The 20,159-nt window shown below is 52.5% G+C and overlaps 8 protein-coding genes across 8 annotated transcripts; 5 read left to right on the forward strand and 3 right to left on the reverse strand.

Moving 5' to 3' along the window:
* Positions 1-358: 358 nt before the first annotated feature.
* Positions 359-1,279, forward strand: MAA_06083 (Mitochondrial 18kDa protein; the record flags this gene model as incomplete). Its single annotated transcript, XM_007824081.1, has 2 exons — positions 359-555; positions 613-1,279. 2 exons carry the CDS (start codon positions 359-361, stop codon positions 1,277-1,279), a joined length of 864 nt encoding a protein of 287 aa, XP_007822272.1.
* A 612-nt stretch (positions 1,280-1,891) lies between these two features.
* On the forward strand, positions 1,892-2,818 carry MAA_06082 (Zinc finger, AN1-type; the record flags this gene model as incomplete). Its single annotated transcript, XM_007824080.1, has 1 exon — positions 1,892-2,818. The coding sequence occupies one exon, from the start codon at positions 1,892-1,894 to the stop codon at positions 2,816-2,818; it is 927 nt and encodes a 308-aa protein (XP_007822271.1).
* Positions 2,819-3,121: 303 nt separating this feature from the next.
* Positions 3,122-5,966, forward strand: MAA_06081 (DNA repair rad4-like protein; the record flags this gene model as incomplete). Its single annotated transcript, XM_007824079.1, has 2 exons — positions 3,122-5,349; positions 5,405-5,966. 2 exons carry the CDS (start codon positions 3,122-3,124, stop codon positions 5,964-5,966), a joined length of 2,790 nt encoding a protein of 929 aa, XP_007822270.1.
* Positions 5,967-6,206: 240 nt separating this feature from the next.
* Positions 6,207-6,646, reverse strand: MAA_06080 (Sister chromatid cohesion protein DCC1; the record flags this gene model as incomplete). The annotated part of the gene is made up of 2 exons (XM_007824078.1): positions 6,207-6,474; positions 6,531-6,646. The coding sequence occupies 2 exons, from the start codon at positions 6,644-6,646 to the stop codon at positions 6,207-6,209; spliced, it is 384 nt and encodes a 127-aa protein (XP_007822269.1).
* A 1,005-nt stretch (positions 6,647-7,651) lies between these two features.
* Positions 7,652-12,232, forward strand: MAA_06079 (RhoGEF domain-containing protein; the record flags this gene model as incomplete). Its single annotated transcript, XM_007824077.2, has 2 exons — positions 7,652-9,902; positions 9,957-12,232. The coding sequence occupies 2 exons, from the start codon at positions 7,652-7,654 to the stop codon at positions 12,230-12,232; spliced, it is 4,527 nt and encodes a 1,508-aa protein (XP_007822268.2).
* Positions 12,233-12,844: 612 nt separating this feature from the next.
* On the reverse strand, positions 12,845-13,522 carry MAA_06078 (DNA-binding HORMA; the record flags this gene model as incomplete). Its single annotated transcript, XM_007824076.1, has 1 exon — positions 12,845-13,522. The coding sequence occupies one exon, from the start codon at positions 13,520-13,522 to the stop codon at positions 12,845-12,847; it is 678 nt and encodes a 225-aa protein (XP_007822267.1).
* A 2,712-nt stretch (positions 13,523-16,234) lies between these two features.
* MAA_10796 (chitin synthase) lies at positions 16,235-17,394 on the reverse strand (the record flags this gene model as incomplete). The annotated part of the gene is made up of 2 exons (XM_011412715.1): positions 16,235-17,212; positions 17,365-17,394. The coding sequence occupies 2 exons, from the start codon at positions 17,392-17,394 to the stop codon at positions 16,235-16,237; spliced, it is 1,008 nt and encodes a 335-aa protein (XP_011411017.1).
* A 1,238-nt stretch (positions 17,395-18,632) lies between these two features.
* On the forward strand, positions 18,633-19,927 carry MAA_06077 (PI31 proteasome regulator; the record flags this gene model as incomplete). The annotated part of the gene is made up of 3 exons (XM_007824075.2): positions 18,633-18,816; positions 18,884-19,195; positions 19,275-19,927. The coding sequence occupies 3 exons, from the start codon at positions 18,633-18,635 to the stop codon at positions 19,925-19,927; spliced, it is 1,149 nt and encodes a 382-aa protein (XP_007822266.2).
* Between the last annotated feature and the right edge of the window lie 232 nt (positions 19,928-20,159).

A 20,159-nucleotide genomic window follows, 5' to 3' on the forward strand; every position in this document is an offset into this window, starting at 1 on the left:
ATTGCGTGATGAGAGGTTGAGTGGCGCGAATTGGGGATGGTGAGCAGTAATAGTAGATCAATTGGTGAGTTGCGTTCCAAGGATTTGGCTGAAAACAATTCGGGAGTCGGTTAAATGCCGGCTACGTGGCAGCTGTATCGGCGGCACGGAGTACGGACTACTAGTGGGAAATGATACATACGACGTCACCAGAATCCATGGGGCCAGCCTCGCGGGTGATCCCGGTCGCACCTCTCCATTGACAACCACCAAACTCGACGTGTGGGAGAGTTGCAAGAGTCGAATTTCTGCCCGGAAGCTTGTGCGAAACAAAATCTTGTCACCTCAACGCAGTGCGAATTCCATTCCAGCTTCCGTTATGCCTTGGTGGGGAAAACCAAAGGAGCCCAAGGAGCCCAAAGCTGAGCCATCGCCGGACGCCAACGCCGAGCAGCAGAAGCAGGCTTTCGACCCGGACAAGCTTCCAGCACGGGAAAAGCTGCCCAGGCGACTTCAAAACATCGTTGAAAAGTCGGATCAGGACAGCCGGTTTTTCGACGATGTTATCGATGGATAGTAAGCACTCCGCGTCCGACCTTCTTGCCACCATGTACATGCTAATTCAGTCTATAGTGCCCCGCCTACTACCGACACCAAGCTGCGATATGCTGCCTACGCGAGCAGGTTTCGAACCATTCTCCTCTCTGCGCATCGCTACGTTGCCTATACATCCGATATTGGAGAATCATTCCGGCCCGTAGCACATCCGCGAGTCGTCCGTGCCGCATACGGTATCTCTTGGCTCTATATTCTCGGAGATGTGTCCCATGAGGGGTACCGGGCATATTGGCATAACCAGCGCGTGCTGAACCCGCAGCTTCGCCTGTCGCCTCACCAGGAGAAAGTCACCGGGCTACCAGCCGAGGACAACGTAAACCTTCAACCCGGTGTCGTTAGTCCCTTGGAAGACTGGCGAACCGTCATGGTCCAAAGAGCAATCTTCCAAAGCATTGCCAGTATGGGGCTTCCCGCATTCACCATCCACAGTGTCGTTAGGTATTCCGGGAGAGCTCTGAAGAATGCCAAGAACGCCACTATTCGCACCTGGGGACCTATCGGCCTGGGCTTGTCTGTTGTTCCCTTCCTGCCGCGGCTCTTTGACGAGCCGGTTGAAAACGCCGTGGAGTGGGTGTTCCATAAGGGTTTTGAGGTTGTTGGCGGCCAGAAGTATGTGGGATCCGCGCCGTCTACAGGGCGGGAGGATATGCTCAACAAACCGATCAAGCCGAAGACGGAATGATGCAACGAGTCTACGATTAATGCGGGCTCCTTTTTGGCTTTTTGGCGCTTGGTAGGATGCGCGTGCTCAACTCCTTCATGCTGCGCTATACAAAATTATTGTACATATACTGTAGTTGAATTGACCCAACCATGATGCATGCCTGATTTGATGGACCCTGGTACCAGAATAGTTTTGTTTGTGGTTGTAAACTCGTGGATAGGGTAGTGAGCAGCTGCAGTTCGAGAAATACGTATCCTCGCCCGACCTGCACGGAATGCAAACCCGCGTAGTAGCGTTAAATGGATGTTGTAAACTTGTAAATACTCGAGTCATATTTTTTATTCATTCGCCGACGCTACTGATATCGCTGCCAACCCCGATTTGGAGTCAAAGCTTTTGGTGGTTGAGGCGCATGCTCCAGTACGTAAGCGCGGCTTGGCCTGTCGCGGCTTCCAGAGGCTTCTTTCGCCGCTGGACCTCAGCTTTAGTCAACTTGACATTACGTTCAGAACAATGAACTTTCTGCCGCCACCAGTCTAGAGCCTTGACGACGCTCTATTCTGCCTGGCCACGCATCACCTAAGCTTTCTTTTTCTGTATATATATTCTGATTATTTCTCCCCTGCCATCATGTCGTCACCGTCGGGTTCCGCTGCTCAGGAAACGAGCTACATCATGAGAGACAAAGCCGACGCTACGCTAGTCGGCAAGCATTGCCAATACGAATACTGCAACCAACTCGACTTTTTGCCCTTTCTTTGCCAGTCCTGCACCAAGACCTTTTGTTTAGATCATAGAACAGAGTCGTCACACAAATGCGCGAACCCCGGAGCATGGGCAGAGCGGAAGAGGCAGGCCAACTTGGCCAAGCCTTCCATTGGCCAAGGGAGGACTCTACGTGACAAGGTATCCGAAAAGCCTTGCTCGTCGCCAGAATGCAAGACTGTTGTCGGAACGTCTCTGACCCCCGGAGTGCACTGCGATTCTTGCAATCGCGATTACTGCTTGAAGCATCGGTTAAAGGAGGATCACAACTGCAAGAACTTGGTGCCTATTGGAGCCCGACCTATGCAAATCGATGTCGCGCAAAAGACTCGATCAGCACTTGACAGGCTGAGGGCTTGGGGATCGGCCAAGAAGGAACAGGCGGGGAGAGCGCTGCCGAAACCGAAACCTAGCTCTGCTGCTGCTCGAATAGTGGCCACAAAGAAGCTCAAGGAGACCGCCAAGGGCGACAAGAAAGTCGCAGAGGAGAAGCGCATCTATCTGTATGTTGAGGCTGAGGCAGAAACTGCCAAGGCCAAACTGCCCAAGGGCGACTTCTTCTTCTCCAAGGACTGGGTTGTTGGCCGCCTACTAGACCAGGCTGCGACTGGTTTACAAGTCCAAAATGTGAACAACCAGAGCTCCGAAGAGAAGGATAAATTGCGTGTATTTCATGTGGAAGGAGGGAGAATTCTAGATTACGGCGAAAAGATCGGGGCGGCATTGCAGAGCGGGAACACTGTTATTTTGTTGAGGGGGGTTGGAGCACCGGCGGACTTGATAGAAATGTGAGGGCCATTTGGTGAAATGACATGATGCTGCGGGAGGGTTTGAAGAGGAGCGATACCCAGAGCTAGTTTGTACATGCTATTTATCACAGGATAGTTTATTATTAGAATATCTGATATGGCCGACGAAATGATGACAATGCCTGGCACACTGTCTGCGCAAGCTTAATTGTATCACGTGTTCTCGTGATTTAGCGCGAACCATGACGGAATGACGGATTGCATCTGCTTCGTGTGAAATCGTATCCCCATCTCTCATACTCACTTTCCAGCCTCAGAATGCATTTCTTTGGAAACGCGCATCGAAATGCCTCCTCATGTTCCTCGCAAGCGATTGCGTGGGTCACCTGGTAGAGAGGATTTCAAATCTGGAGCGGGCGCAAAGCAAACGGCCAAGCCCAGCAAGCGAAAGCTTACGCTGTACGATGACTTGGATGCGGCCGCGACGCCGGCCTCGGCCAAGACCTCTGAATCCCTATTCCAGAGTTTTGGTGATGATTCCGATAGCTCCTTATCTTCGTTTTCCGACGAGGATTTCGAGGATGTGCCCCTTGCAAAGCGACCCAAGGTCAATCCAAATGTCTCCGATGACGATGACGATGACGAAGACTTCGAATTCGAAGATGTCGAGGCTCCGGCTCCATCCAATTCCATCGTTCCAGTTGTATCCGGAGACCTTGAGCTAACCCTGAATAAAGACACCAGACTGTCACTGACAAACGTCTTTGGGGACAAGAAAGGGCCGTCAAAACGTGAGCGAAAAGTGCGGAATGCCACGCATTGTCTTCATGTTCTTTCCCTCCTTTGGCACAACGCTGTACGAAATTCGTGGTTATGTGATCCTGAAGTACAGGGAATAATGATTTCTCATCTGCCGCCTAAGATGTGGGATGAGGTAGAACGTTGGAGGCAAAACTCGGGCCTCACCAAACAACCCTCTAAACCAGGGTCCTCAACCGGCAGAGCCAAGAATAGCGCAAAACTCAAAAGAAAAGAGCGGGAATCCCGTGATTGGGGAAATGCCGCAAGACGACTAGAAGAAGGAGCCATTGATATGAGCCATGGCGATCCTCTGTTCAGATTAATGCAATCCTTGACTTCTTGGTGGAAACAACGATTCAAGATCACAGCTCCTGGGCTAAGGAAATGGGGCTACATGGCATTGGAGAGGCTGGACAGGTTAACAAAGGCATATAAAGATGAATATGCTGACTGCAATCGCTTTGGAGAAAGAATAGCAAGCCTAGATGAGTTTCGGCAGTGTGCGATGAAATGCGAAGGAAGCAGGGATGTCGGAGCGCAGTTATTCACTGGGCTACTGCGAGGTCTTGGGCTCGAGGCCAGAATGGTTGCCAGCTTACAACCCTTGGGCTTTGGCTGGAACCGCTTGGAGGACGCGGAATTAGAGCCTGAGCTGGCAGAGCTGGATATGAAAGTTGCAAAACTTGCAAAGACCACGGCCGAAAGCAGCGTAAAAAAAACGAACAAAACAAAAGATAAATCTGCAGCAACTCGTTCGAAGCGACAGCAATCAACCCGTGCTGCCGCCGCTGTCGAGACCTCCTCACACGAAATGGATGATTTGCAAAGAGAGTATACTGACACAGACGATGAATCGGTTGTGGCAGTGCAGGTAACCCCCAAAAAGTCCAAATCACCCGTCAGCAAATTTGATTCAGATTTGGAATATCCCCATTGCTGGGCAGAGGTTCTGTCTCCAGTAACGAACAAATACCTGTCCGTGGACCCAATTGTGAAGAGCCTCATCGCTACGAATCGAGAAATCACCGAAGCGTTTGAGCCCCGGGGTCAAAAGGCAGAGAAAGCTCGGCAGGTCACAGCTTATATTGTCGGATACTCTCCTGATGGGACGGCAAAGGACGTGACAGTCAGGTACCTGAAGAGGCAAGTGGTTCCTGGCAGGACAAAGGGTGTGCGAATGCCCATAGAAAAGGTGCCAATTTACAACCGCCATGGAAAAGTGAAGCGTTACGAAGAGTTTGACTGGTTCAAGTCTGCCATGTCGGGATACAGGAGAGGAACAAAAGCTCATCCAATCACCGAAATAGATGACGATGAAGATTCAAACGACTTGAAGCCGGCAAGGCCAGAAAAGAAGGAGGTAAAAGAAGGTGAAGAGACTCTTCAGTATTACAAACAATCGAAAGAATTCGTCCTTGAAAGACACTTGAAGCGGGAAGAGGCTTTGAAACGAGGCGCTGTACCCGTGAAAAAATTCAAGAATAAGGCCAAGGGGGCCAAGACGGAGGAGGAAGATGTTTACCTGCGATCAGATGTTCTTCAGGTCAAGAGTGCAGAGACTTGGCACAAGCAGGGGCGCGCTCCTCTTGCGGGAGAGCAGCCGCTGAAGCGAGTTCCATACCGCGCAGCAACAACCAATCGACGGAGAGAAATTCTCGAGGCCGAGGCTGCCACTGGGCAAAAGGTTTTGCAAGGGCTGTATAGTTATGAGCAGACGGATTGGATTATTCCACCTCCTATCAAGGACGGCATTATTCCGAAAAACGAATACGGGTAGGTTATAATCATTTGCAACACTCCGGATACGTTTGTCCTAACCAATTTCCAGGAACATCGATCTCTTCGTCGAGCACATGCTACCCGAAGGCGCCGCGCATGTTCCATTCAGAGGCGCGATGAAGGTATGCAAACGACTCAAGATTGACTATGCAGAGGCTGTTGTCGACTTTGAGTTTGGACATCGAATGGCTGTTCCCGTTATTCAAGGCGTTGTTATTGCAGAGGAGTATCACGACGAAGTCATGGCTGAGCTTGAAAAGGACGAGGCAGAGCGCAGGAGAAAGGAGGATGAGAAACGGCGCAAAGCCGCTTTAGGGCAGTGGCGGAAATTCATCATGGGGCTGCGAATCGTCGAGAGGATACGACAGGAGTACGGCGAGGTCGATGAGAGTGTGTCAGTATTCGGGCACAGTAAAGATGTTGCCTCGAAACCCCATGCACATGCTGCTGCGGCTGCAACTCAACACGAGGACATGGCCGGCGGGTTTCTTCCAGAAGGTTATGAGGAAGAACATGAAGAAGAGCACCATCATACATCGAGTTTCTTTCCAGTTGGGGATGACGAGGATGACGCTGGCGACGATGCGGGCTTGACTATTGAACATCACTGAAATTGGTCCAGTTGGAGACATGTTGGAACGTGTAAAATTGCTCCAAAGGAACCACTGGATCCTCGACTCATATACCCATGAATCGAATTAAGGCTTATTTGTAAAAATACAGTTATTAGTATGATGTAATGCAATCCGACTACAGCTCCTGTGGATCAAACAAAATTCAGCGCAAGCCCGTGCCAGCCTGCGCAACAGCACGACATTTTTTCCCTCTCGCAGGCCTTTCGCAGTTCGCAATCACCGTCCCCTTCCAAACATTTCATGCCACTTGCCTCTGCTTCCCGTGTCCGCAAGCTTATCCCGTCTCGCAGGCATTTCAGGAACAACATCAAGCTCCACCGTCTCGTGAATGGTGGATATAACAGCAAGTTCTTGGTCGGGCAAATCCGAAGGGGCATGTGGTGCCAAGAGGTATAGGCCGTTGGACGTGTTCTTCTGGCGGAGGTTGTATGTCTTACTCGGTGTGCGAAGCACAGTTGAGCTGTCTGAGGATTCGAGCGTGAGACTATGAGGAAGTGGTTAGAGGGAAACTTGCGAGTGCGTTCCAAGGATGAGACTGACACTGGTGCTGTATCGGATTCGAGCAGGTTGACTAGGTCGGGCGGAAGCTCAAGGAGGCGGTATCCCGAGCTGTCCGGGTTGTGTATCAGTCTGATGCCCTGACTCTGGCTAGACATTGCGATAGATGTGGTGAAGACGACGATGTCTGGTTGATGCTCATGTTAGATGGAGGCGCCAGCGTGGTAATAATATGATGATATGCAAGATCCATGAACCACGGGCGACGAGGTGTACAGAACACCTAGGAATACGCCTCCATAATTGTAGAGGGCTTCGAGGGCACCTTTATGATACAACCTTGGTAGGTAGGCTATATCATGCCGTTCATCTAAGCAATTCTACGTACCGGTACTCCGTATATCGCCCAGGCATGCTCTGGTGGCGAGGCGAGGTGAGGTGAAATGAGTGAGCAACATCTGACGACGGCTGGTAGCTCGCAGCCCCACTCTCGGCTCATGGTGGCCGCCATGGACCAGCGGCCGATGAGGGGCGGCAGAGTTTCATCGGGTTCCTCAGATGTCATTGTTTACCATCGGTCCATATTTTTAGGCTCCACGCGTCAACCGCGTCTGTCGCAAGACGGAAGGACCAATCCGATGATCGCTCCTGCTGCTGGCCGGCTGACACTCAGGTTGTTGGCCGCTTGGGTCATCAACTCTGCATGAATCTGTCGCAGATATCGGCACTGGGTGTGGTTTTTCACGGTTTGCCCATTCCTTGCTCAATGGAAACCATATGCATGGTTCTTATTTGATGTTTTTTATTTACCGTGTTTTGCTTTACTCATTTACGCAACACCCCGGCATTGGAGGCCTATCGTGGCAGATACGCACTTGGGGCTGGCTACACGAGGCGACCTGCATCAGCTTCGCATACTCAAAGTGCTTTCTCAAGCCTGTACCTGGTTCCACGCGCCGTCTCCCCATGTCTACGGCCCGCTAGTCCCGCTGCTGCGCATCTGTTGTCTCCGAGTCCTCTTCATTGAGACGAGTCTGGCTCATCACCCCGCTGACCATCGCTTCTCCCTGCCGGTGCCTTCGACGATCACATATCACAGCCGCAAGACACCATCCGACGGCCAGCCAAGGCGACGGCCATGAGTGTGGCCCATTGACCAGACCATGGTTCGTGTGACGGACGACCTGGCGCTCTCGCCAGACGCCCTTTCTCTGTATTATGCCTCTGATCCGCTGCTCGGCCACCTCCCCGTCCTCATATTCCACGGGCCTTCGACGACAGCCAACTACACCCTCAACACCTCTCGCGTCCAAATACACATCCTGTCGTCTGCGGGGTTTCAGTCGTTTCCTCGAATCACCATCTCCCCGAGCTCGCCATTTTACGGAGTCGTCGATCATCTACCACGAGAGATTCAGGTCGACGAGGTATTCCGTGGGTTGGCCTTTGGCCTGTTCAAATACTTCTCAGAGCTCCCCGATGGAGTCAAAGGCTATCTCAAGAATTTATATCCGACCAGGGGGAAGCGCCCCGGTACCGCCTCGGCTCTCTTTGGCGAACAACATGCTGCCGCTTTGGTCGCATCCATGGTCAAAAGTGACAACGCGGCCGAAGTGATCGCCTCGCTGCAGGATGCGCTTCAGACGCAGCATATCAATAACGTGGATCTCGATTTTGTTCTCCCGCCAGGCGCGATTGTGCCTCTGCAGCCTGCCGACTTGGAAGAAGTGCCAGACGACGAAGACGACATATTAGACCCGACGCTGAGACAGTATGGCGGATATACATCTCTTGTCAAGTTGTTCGGCGAGCCGGTGTTTTTACCAACAAATAGGCTACGACGCGCGCCATCGAAACCCACATCATTAAACCGAGGGAGATTGTTCACCAAGGACCAAAAATATGAGCTCCGCATGAAGCTAGCTGAGCTGGTCGACACGGAGGAAAGATATGTCATGAAGCTTCGTGAACTGGTAAATACTATTGCCAAGGATTTCCGGGAAAGTGCCAGGGCAAGACCAGAGGGAAGTCTCAGTCCTTCAGAAGAAGAATTGGAAAGACTCTTTCCCCAATCGGCAGATCAGATACTACAGCTGAATTCTGCCTTCGTGGACCAGCTTCGCAAGATCATGGATGAAACCGAGGATGGGGCTCTCAGAGACATGGACCAAGCTGCATCGACTTTGGGCAGCATGAAGAGTTCAGGTTCAGCTCGAACAAAAGATCCCAGTGGAGCCTTGAGCATGGCTAGATTATTTCATGAATGGTTTCCAAAGTTTACCCAGAGCTATCAGGATTACATCAAGGCTAGCCAGCACTTTCCTATATTGCTCAACTCTTTTCTTGACCAACAGTCCAGTTTTAGGCAAAGGGTAAACCAAACTGGCGAACAGACTGTTAGGTCTATTCTTATTGAACCTGTTCAGCGATTGCCTCGATACAGCCTCCTTATTGATCAAATAGTTGGCTCTCTGCCAATGACCCATCCCGCGCTTCAGCCTATGCTGAAAGCCAGAGATATTATTACTAATATTTGTTCCATGGACGACCCGTTGCCGGATCAGCCTCACGTTGCCAACAGACTTCGAAATATGGTTGAATCGTGGCCAAGGGATTTAGAGCCGCAGAGTCGACTTATAGTTGCGGCCGACTTCATTGAACTTATGCCTCCATTCCAAGGTGGAACAAGCGACTTGGACAGCTCTGGCATTTTCCTACTATTCGCAGACTGCATTATTATACTTAGAAAGATTGGGTTCACAATGACAGGGCGTGATTTGCTCCGGGAAATCGATAAGCCATCTGCTGCAGAGCTACTTATTTCGATGACGAATGCTGCCGGCGGTCCGGCGTCGTATGAATTCGCATTTACGGGCTGGCATAGCCTTGCGGACGTGCGGTTTACTGAGTCGGAAGATGGCTCGTTGGTGTGGATGACGTCGACAAGAGATATGAAGGACGCACATACCGGAGAATACAAGATTAGTAAGGCGCCCACATCTCGGTGCTTTCTGCTTCAGGAGGCTTTCGAAGGCAAGGCTACCAAATGGGGCGAAGATGTAGTCAAGGCGCGAGTTGAGGCACGGTTCTCAGAAACTGAACGAGAGAACCCTTGTTGGACGCTCCGATCAGTTCGTATGCAGGATAATAACCTGGGACTGCATGTGGCTGTCTTTCAAGAAGGCGCCCATCAACTAGTCGAGGGTCGAAGAGAACCGGCCGCGATTCGTGTGGTGGTAGATCACGAGAAAGGCACAAAAGGAGCGCCGCTCGGCCACTACGGAGTCGAGATAGTGATCAATGTGTCCAGCAACAACCTCAAGCGGGTTTCGATGCTCACTGCTGGTCTCAATGGGAAGCAATTTGAAGATGACATCGACTTGGAGGACTTGCTCCCTACCATGTCTCGTCGCAGTAAGTACTTCCTGTCAAGGGGGAATTGGAAACATACTAACCCATCTACCACAGTCATCCAGCTACTTAGCACCCAATTCAATGTTAGCAATACCCACTTGACTGCTTCTATGGTATCCTATTATACCAAGACAATACGAGGATTGAATTTCTCCACAAGGACTGAGAAAGGCCGATCCTTCCTTGCAGCATCACCTGTAAAGCTCCTTTCCAGCCTCTGGAATGGAAGCGCAAGCAACTCTCCAGATGTTGTTGTATCTGGCGTGAAATCCCAGCAGCAGCCATCACTTCATCGAGCGAATAGCATTCACTCCATGTTTGGTTCGATCAAAGGCAAGGACAGCCGCCCCGACACCGCTGATGGGCGACCAGCGAATCCCCTGCTTAGACTAGAGCAAACATTTACTGGCTTTACCGCGGCTCTTCAGTCTCGAAAGGGCACCATAATTGGTCGTACATTACTAAATCGATCGCTTGTCGATGAGTTGTCTGTGAATGATATATACAACAGATTCATTGAAACTCCTTTTGAATACGACGTCGCCTCCGATATAGGCACGGAAGTCGTATTCGTTGCATTCGAGAAATTTCTGCATATTGCGTGGGCAGACCAGATGGGCCCTGTCATGACCATGCAAGCAATGGATACTTTACTTGAAAGAGCTAACAAGAGGGTCCCTGGGAATTTTGCCGACTTTGTGAATTATCTTTTCCGGGATATGGCACCGCAAAATCGACGAGCCTTCATCACCGTGATCAAGCTGCTGGCTGACCTGTTGGATGGCTGTGGGAATGACAGTGACAGGGGCGCATTGACTTTGGCATTTGCTGAGCTTCTCGTCACTGATGGCGATGCTCACAACTACATTAATTTACTAGATCGACTCGTCGAAGACTGCGATAAGATATCTGAAGACCCAAGTGCACATCAGAGCTTTATTCTTGGTTCTTCTGTTTCCGAGTCTCTTGTGTCTGGCTACCGACAAGGCAAGGCTCACACTGGCTCAATCACATCCAATACGTCGTCACTTCGTCGCAAGTTTGGACTCAACGCCCTTCTTCGACAGAATTCACAGGATGAGCGACCATCGGTATGGCGAACCTTGAGCAAGCACAGGAATCCCGCTACGGGCGATACATCCAGCTTATCACGCGGCGCACACGGCAAGCTGTACAGAGCACACTCAATAGATGATAACAGCCTACCGAAGCAACTGCACCGGCGTGCCATGTCCCGAGACCGACCCCCCATCGCAGGTGCATTCGATGAAACACCACAGCGCCCAACGAGCTCGCGCCGTTATGATTTCCCACTCGACACCATCGGCGAGCCATCCCCTACGGAGAGAATAGTCTCAAATACGAAGAACCCGAAAAAGAAGAGACGAAGCTCGCTGTCAGACCTCAAGAGTCTCATGGCCGCCGCAACACTAGACGAACAGCCATTCCAGCCACTGCAAAGCACGAAGCAAACATCTGGCAAGATGAATAACAACCCCACCAGCCCCAAATCAGCACCCCTTTCCAAGATCCCCGTCAGTCCCAGCGCGGCTGAAGCCTTACGCGCCTCCAGGCAAAAGGAAAAAGAAAACCTCGCTGATTCCTCTAAAAAGATCGTCAGCCACGTATCCGAGCACTCCGGTGGTAATTCTTCCAAATCACCGGAAACCCCATCCAGGATTTACCGACACTCCAAAGCCCTGTCGGTATCAAGCATCCCTACACTTCGGCCTAGCAAGCTGGCGTCTGGTGCCGACTACCCAACTCGCCCCGTGAGCCCGACGCGATCTAATGCTCAACGCCTCCGGCTCCACTCGCCGCAAAAGCTCAGAGAGCGGCTTCAATCTGAGAAGCAATTCGCCCAGGAGGTTGATTCCTCGCTCAAGAGCGAGCTGTCCAAGATTGGGGACGAAATGGCTCGGGTGAACAAAGCTCGGTCACCCAATTCTCAGGCGGACATGTCTGGGTTCACTGCCTCGCTCAAAGAACTAGAGGATCGGATCGGCGTCATGATGAGAGAGTTGCGTGAACAGCAGGCCACGACGCAGAAGGAACTAGATACTACGATAAAGAGTACAGAGGCCAAAGTCCGCGCCATCGACCAGCTTCATAAAGAGGTGGTGGCGGAAAATGAATTACTCTACGAAAAGTTTAATGGGGAGCTGGGCAAAATTATCAAGGCTGTGAGAGGCAAAGGCAGGGATGACAAGGAGGAGTTGGTGGCCAAGCTGAAGGAGCAAGGGGAGGAGACGGCAAGGGTGAAGAAGGAGAATGCTCGCCTCAAGAGGGAAATGGTGAGCCTGAAGACCATGCTGCGAGGAGCAGACTAAGTATTTTTGCGCCTCGGGCGTATTCTTGGCTTTGTTGGGCGCAGGACGGCGTGAAGAGGAGAGGCTTATCGATGGAGAATTCATGTCCAAGACTGGCATCATGTGTGGACTGTGATGTAAACCGGCATGAGGTTTGTATATACTACCATGGTTATTAACCGGAGCGGCGCACGATGGAAGGGCAAGCGGGATGACGCGTCCACGGAAAGAATATGAGCGTAAATAAAAGGCTGTTCTGTGTTAAAGGGCTTTTCTGTTGACCCATGTAAAATTCTCGAGGCATCATGAATTACTATGACGAGAAGAGGGATTACAAACTTCAAGACGTCGTGGCGTCTGGGGAACCTCCACTGCTGTCAAATGTAGGCGAGAATGAGGGCGATGGTGCCTTGGGAGAAGCAGTGCCGGGCGGGAGTTTTCCTTGCTCAACCCAGCATTCAAAGTACAAGGGCCCTGCTTGAACAGAGCGAATCGGCGCGGTGGCCGTCCCTCTGACGGCCCGGCCTGGTTCCAGCCTGGTCTCGGATGGTATTTGGAGCTCAGTTTGTGCGGGAATCCAAAGCTGTGGGTGCTAGTGGTTCAGAACCATTGTTAGTAGAATCCGATGGACGGCTAGAGGCGCATCGTGTGGCAGAAAGCGGCAAAGTCTGAAGAATCAAACAACAGCCCGGTGGAATCGATACGAAAGAGAAAGGGGGGGTGACTTGCCTGAATTGGTGGCAGAGCCTCGTCACGCAGTTCAATTCCTATGGTAAACGTACAGGCCTCGGGGAGATGTGGTCTGCTCTGGGCGACTTGAGAGATCCTGCTCAAGGCCCCTCGCAGCGCCTCGTTCACATCGGTCCAGTTGACGGGTGCATCAGGCGCTGGGGGATGGCGGCTGGCATTGTCGAAATGGGTAGCGTCCTCGTCTCCCCAGGTGGCAGGGAACGAGTGCAGGTCGAATATCCAGCGCTCGACGACGTCGAAGCTGGCGGGTGCGTGGATGACGAGGGCGACGTGGCGCGCAGAGCCGGCGCGGACCTGTGCGGCGACGGCGGCGACGGCGTCCCGGAGCCAGGCGCAGACGCCGGGGTGTCGAGACTGGTTGACGGGCAGGTTGTAGGCGCGGGCTGTGAGAAAGGTAGCCGGCGGGTAGAGCTGGCGGTGGTAGAGGATGGAGTGCAGCGCAACGGTGAGGAAGTTGGTGAAGGAGGCGAGGAGGGTTGAGGCCTGGGACGGCGAAAGCGAGGCGTCCGTGGCAGCTGAACTAGCGCTTGGCTGGAGATGTGGATGAGCAGCGCGAGACATTGGCGAAACCACGGGAGAAGAATACGAAGGAATGCGGCTCGATGGCCTCGATGGCCCGGTCAGCCTCGTCAGCCAGGAATTGCGAGCATCTGGATCTGGAAGATGGACGGGTCGAGGGACGGTGGATTCGTTTTCCCTGCTCAAGTAGCGCGTTCACGTGATGAAATGGAGCAGCCACGGAAGGCGCCTGGTTCGGGCTGGTTGGGACGGCGGCGGAAAGGCAATGAATGTGACGGACTCGCCAGCATGGCATTTCTCGTATTAGTGATTGCCATCCACGTCGATTCGTGTCAACATTTGAAGGGCTTCAGCCATGCCGAGCCATTGTATGTAGTCCAGGACGGGTCAGGTCCGAGTACGGAGTACATGTAGACGGCCCCACAATGGAAGCAGGCCGCTGAATTGTTTTGGTCCAGGCGTCTGGTTCGTTTCCTTGACAGCTGTGGCGACGGGGCCGATTGACGGGTTACATTCAAGCTTCGACAAGTTACCGAAGGCGCTGCCGATCCCGATGCCATTAATTCTCCGACAGGGAGAGGGACCAGCCAAGCCGGGCGTCGACGTGGAGTCTGGACAATGGCTGGGATACTTAAAGAGAGCTGTTGGAACACGGCAACTCGAACAAAGATGCAAGTCGTGCGAGAGCCTGCCGGGTTGGTCCTGCAGTTGTTTGCTTGGAGCATCAAGAAACTTTCCACCTACGCCATGCAATGGCATCTGCTTCAGCCTTGCGCCGAATTTTTTTATTTACGAAACAGAGCAGCCACATGTCCAACGAGGGAGAATCATTGAGTACAAGAATCTCGTCATAATTACAATCCTATTGCGCCAGAAACAACACGAGACGAAATGCATGCCTCCAAATTTCACCATCTGGCTCAAGCTGTGGCGGATCCTCTGCCAGATTAGGAATAGCGTCATCTGTCCAAGATCTAGACCCACCTCACAATCCAACGTCCGACGACCAACGACTTCATCTTGTCATTTTCCATACCCATATACTACGCAGCTTCAACGAGAGCTTATTCCCGCGAGCACCAATCCACCATATTGGATTTTAGTCGGCTGAAGAATCATAGCCTCAGGCCTTATTCAAGCCATAAATGCCCGCTGATGGCTGCCCACACCGTCCAACATCATGGTTGCTTCCCGGTGCCAAGCACAGCAGCTTCATGCTTGACCGTGTTAGCCACTTTTTTGTTGGCTTTGACCAATATACGAGCCATGCTTCATGAGGTGGTCTGGCCTGTTGATGGGCGTAGCCTTCTGAACTAAAGGCCGCCGCGAGGCTGGAATACCACAACCTCGTATGGGGGGCCACATTCTTTCAAGATGACGAAATATTGGGTAGATGATATAGTTTACTCGATGGCAATAGCCTCAACGTATAGATCATTAGCCGCCAGCCTCGCCCAACCTAACCGAGGGCTAGTCGGCCATGTTGGAAACCACCCAGCTCACAGTCCGGGTGCCCGATGAAGCCCGTAGACGTGACAGCCTCATTTGTGGCCAGTCTAGATTTACATGGACAATGGTCTAGAAAAAGCCAGGCCGTTTTACGAGAAGCATTCTTTACTTTCATCATGTGACGTATTACCGTGTCGTATTGATTGTCCCACGGTATATATTGCCAAAGGTTCAGCATGGCCCTGTCATTGTGTTAGACATGCTCACGGGGCGATTTTCAACATCGTCATCAGCCTGTAAGTCAGTCATCTGAGGCCAGGCATAACCGATTCTGTTCTCCATTCTATTCTTCCTGTTGCTGCTACAGAGACAAACCATGGCCCATGGTTCCAGCAAGATCATCAAGAGGGCAGTTGCATTCCTGGTGGTGTTGTTGTCGACAGCATCTCTCTCTAGTCAAGTTGGCGTGGCCAGTCAACATGCCAGCGTGACATCGCAAGGTGACCTTGGAGTGTGCGACGAGAATTGTGCACAGCAGCCCTTTACTTTGGCAGTCGGGCCACCTGGCCCATCACGACCAACTGTGTTGGCAGAGGCACCCAGTCAGGGTGGCCAGGATGCTCAAGATGCCTGGGATGCTCATGATGGGCAAAACGGCAAGAGACATCAGAATGGCCAGTGGGATCACTGTAATTATAAAGGGGACAACGACCGCGAGCATAATGGCGGTAAAGGACAAGACCACAGCAAGGATCATCATCGTCATAAAGGGGGAAATGGCAAGGGTGGTTGGCATGGTAGAAAGGAGATTCAAGTTCTACCATCCCTAAGGACCATTACGTTGCCCTATTACACAAACCCCTGGCCGTGGAAGGCGCGAACAACCAGATGGTCGACTCATCATCCCGAGTGTGAAGGCTGCATGGGCACCGTATACTGCTATCAGCCATCCAGTGTTCCGTACATTACCATAACCATTGTTGAGACTAGGCCGCCTCCTGCAGTCGAGACTCATAGGCCCGAGTGTCGTGCTTGCAAGGGCACAATCACCATTTACGAAATTGAATGTACTACGATTACCGTTACGAGGGGACATCATACCTCGACGCACAGTCGCACATCGCACCTGGAACATCATTCTACTACACGCCATGAGTCAACTCCACCGCATTCGACATCGAAATCGAGTAGCCGGTCAAGGCATGAGTCTTCTCAACGCGGCACCTTGAAACACAGTTCGTCTCGCCGGAGCTCTGCCAAGCATGGCAGAAGTTCAAAGGCGACGTCACATTCAAGCACACCACGTCATAGCTCTTCTAAACCTTTCAGCTCACATCCGTCGGGGTCATCACAACCGACCTCGTCAAGGCCTAGTAGTATCGCAAAGCCAACTTCATCGAAGCCAAGCTCGAGGCCCAGCTCTGCGAAGCCTGTCTCGTCGCAACCACTCAGCTCTACACCTAGGTCCTCACAGCTGAGCTCTTCACGGCCGAGCTTGTCGAAGCCCAGCTCGTCGCAACCGAGCAGCTCGAAACATGGGTCTTCAAAACCAAGCTCTTCACAGCCGAGCTCTAGACCCAGCTCCGCAAAGCCCAGTTCTTCGAGACCCAGATCTTCAGGACCAAGCTCCTCGCAGCCAAGCTTTTCAAAGCCCAGTTCGAGGCCCAGCTCATCGCAGCCTAGCTCCAAACCCAGCTCTTCAAGACCGAGTTCATCAAGGCCGAGCAGCTCTAAGCCGAGCTCTTTAAAACCTAGCTCTTCAAGACCGAGCTCATCACGGCCAAACAGCTCTAAACCCACCTCTTCGAAACCCAGCTCGAGGCCGAGCTCGTCACCACCAAGCAGCTCTAAGCCAACCTCTTCAAAACCTCGCTCTTCAAGGCCCAGTTCATCGAAGCCTAGTTCATCAAGAGCTAGCTTGTCACAGCCAAGCAGCTCTAAACCCAGCTCTTCAAGGCCAAGCTCCAAGCCAAGTTCATCAAAACCTAGCTCATCGCGGCCGAGCAGTTCCAAGCCCAGCTCTTTAAAATCAAGCTCCAGGCCAAGTTCATCACAGCCGAGTTCCTCACAGCCAAGTAGCTCTAAGCCCAGTTCGAGGCCCAGCTCTTCAAAACCTACCTCTTCAAAACCTACCTCTTCGAGACGAAGCTCGTCCAAGCCGAGCTCTTCGCGGGTAAGTAGCTCTAAGCCCAGCTCTTCAAGACCGAGTTCATCACAGCCAATCTCGTCACCACCAAGCAGCCTTAAGCCTAGCTCTTCAAGACCGAGCTCGTCACAGCCAAGCTTAAAGCGAAGTTCGTCAGCTCCTTCAAGCTCTAAGCTCAGTTCTTCAAAGCCTAGTTCAGCGCAACCTAGCAGTTCTAAACCGAGTTCGTCGGCTCCTTTAAGTTCCAAACTCAGCTCGTCAGCTCATTTGAGCTCTAAACCAAGCTTACCGGCTCCGTCAAGTTCCAAGCCGAGTTCATTAGCTCCTTCACGCTCTCAACCCAGCAGCTCTAAGCCGAATTCATCAGCTCCTCCGAAGTCTCAACCTAGCAGCTCCAAAGCCGCCAAATCTCAGGCCGTCAACTCCGAAGCCGCCGTCAGCACCCAGGCTGCTGCTAACTCCCAGGCCTTTAGCCCCAAAGCAGCCGTGAGCTCCCAAGCGGCCGTTAACTCCCCAGCAGCTGCCAACCCCCCGAAGGCTACAGCAACGACAGCATAAGTAGCGACAACAAAGTGATGCCATGAGAACTAGGTATGGCCCTATGGATTCAGGAGCCGATGGAAGCGGCAGCAGCTCTAACACGGTCTGTTGAACGGTTTAGGAAAAGATATGATCCGAAAATGTGGCCGTTGATAAGCATCTGTTTACATAATAATACCAAAAGAAGTAGATATTCGCACATGACTAAAATGGTTCTAAAATATCACGCCCATTTGGACATGTGGGTGGATGGGTGACCTTTGCAAACCAGGATGTGTGCTCCGACTACCTAGTTATGTCTTCATGTCGAGATACCCGGCTCTTATGCATATTGTTCAACCAAAGGTAATGTAGCATCTTCAGTAGCTTCGAAGGTGCAGGGAAAACAGGAGGCCCAACATGTGTTAGAATAGACATACGCAGTCATAGTACTGTAGACTCCAGGGGATAAAGATGCCTGTTTGAGCAGCTCTAGCATTGCACTTCGAACCAGACTGTAAATACGCATCGTGTAATCAATCATGTACGGCGTACTCGGTGGGAACATGGAGTCGCCGGTAGTACTACCAAGCCATGTATCTACCGCACGCACATGTGCTGAGGGAGTTTCTAGTCAGTGTACTCACGCACCTAATGCAATAACAAGACAGCTCATTAGACTGAGTACCTGTCTCGCGAGACTTTTGCCGTTGCTAAAGATACGGACTGCACGCCAGATATGGCAGGTGGTACTTGAGTACCTACCGACTACTCCGTACCTAGGTAGGTACCTAGAGCAGGTGCATCGTGCATCGGTCTCCACTTATAGGGCTGGACCGTTGAAGGCAGCCAGACAATGACGCCACTCTGGGGTGTCTGCTGGCGAACCGACCCCGCGCTTGCCTTTACCCACCTTTTTTGCCCACTTCTTCTAGTCGAGCCCAAGCATCCAGCTTCAAGCTTCCAACGTGACACAGCGCCCCTACTAGTTCTCTACCGTCACCATTCATCAAACTCCTTCGACGGCCAACCATCGCCATGGCATCGATACTCGGTACCTCGTCCGTGCTACAGGGCATGGCCGACGCCTTGCCAACACACCAACAAGCCGACGACAGCTCCGACCTGGCGAGCTCCTATGAAGCCATCGCCTTGCTCGTCCATGCATACTTGGCCGCTCTTGGTTTCCGACTCCGCGGATTCGACCAAGATAAAGTAATACGTAAGTCCAGAGCATCCAGCATCGCCGTCAACATCTACTAACCAAGCTGGTTTTGCGACGCGCCTAGCCGACTGCGAGTCCCTTGCGCCTCGCCTCCCGCCCAAATGGAACTCCGGCTTCGGCTCCCTCAGTTTCGTCTACAAGCACAAACAGTCCTCCATGGACTTTGTGTTCCGGATCGACCGAATGGGTGCCAAAGTCGAAGTCCGCGGCCTGGCCGTTGGCGACGAAAACATCCACCGATTCGAGCGCACCGTGCGCGACATTGTCAACTCGGCGGCTCTCCCTGTGCGCATAGCCATGACCGACGGGCAAGAAGACCGCTCCGATTTGGTCGAGAAGCTGCGCAACGTGTTTGTTTCAGGACAGGCAATATCCGGTACGGTGGTTCACGGCTGCTACCCCTAGAGCCGCCATTGCGTACACAGTGCAGCCATGCTAACAAGAGTCTACCGCAGATTTGCTGAATGACCTCAAAGTCAAAATCGTCCAGAAGCTCATCCCAAAGCTTCAAAGCGAAGGCTACGTCGAGACAGAAGACGCCGAGGAGACGGCTCGTTCGGAACGCCGCGGCCAGGAGAGGCGCAACCCCCAGCGTCCATTCGAGCCGTCTGTCGAGCCCAATATTCCCTACCACCCTCCTGGGCCCCTTCCCGCGATGGCCAGACCCCGGCCTGGAGCTCCCGTTGGCGACTTCCCGCCTCCTGGGTTCGAGGATGAATACGAGATTAATCGGCCGCCCCGCGGGAACCCGATAGCCATGCCTGGCGGCCGGCACCCGTTCAACATCGGCCACGACGACTTGAACCCTCCCGGGTTGGGGCCGCATGATCCTCTTCGAGGCTCCTTCGTCCCGGGTGGCCTGCCACATCCGGGAGCCCCCAGCGGGATGCATCCAACCTTTGACGATCCCTTGTTTACCGGCGAGGGCGGCAACGGCGGTTATGGGGGCTACGATCCGCAAGCTCCCCCCGGTGCGCGATGGGATCCCGTCGGACCAGGGGGCACGCCGAGATTCCCCGGGCCAGGCCAAGGACCAGGCAACGGGCCCTTTGGCGGATCCGGAGGCTTTGGCGGATCTGGAGGCTTTGGCGGAGGACACATCATCTGAGATTGACGTGAACCCCAGAAGAAGGGTACGAAGTGAAGGGTGTGCGATTCCTCGCCGGCGATGCTTTCATCACAAAGTATTACGAGACTGGGAAGACTTGTAAGATTAGGTTGAAATACGATTAGTACCGTGATGAATAATTAATGATTGTTATGATTTATGAAACATAATCAGAACTTTGCCATTCATTTGTAACCGGCCAGATACTGTGGAGAGCAGTGGTTTTATTACT

The sequence above is a fragment of the Metarhizium robertsii genome (genome assembly GCF_000187425.2).
Source record: "Metarhizium robertsii ARSEF 23 chromosome Unknown MAA_Scf_2, whole genome shotgun sequence".
NCBI classification, from domain to species: domain Eukaryota; kingdom Fungi; phylum Ascomycota; class Sordariomycetes; order Hypocreales; family Clavicipitaceae; genus Metarhizium; species Metarhizium robertsii.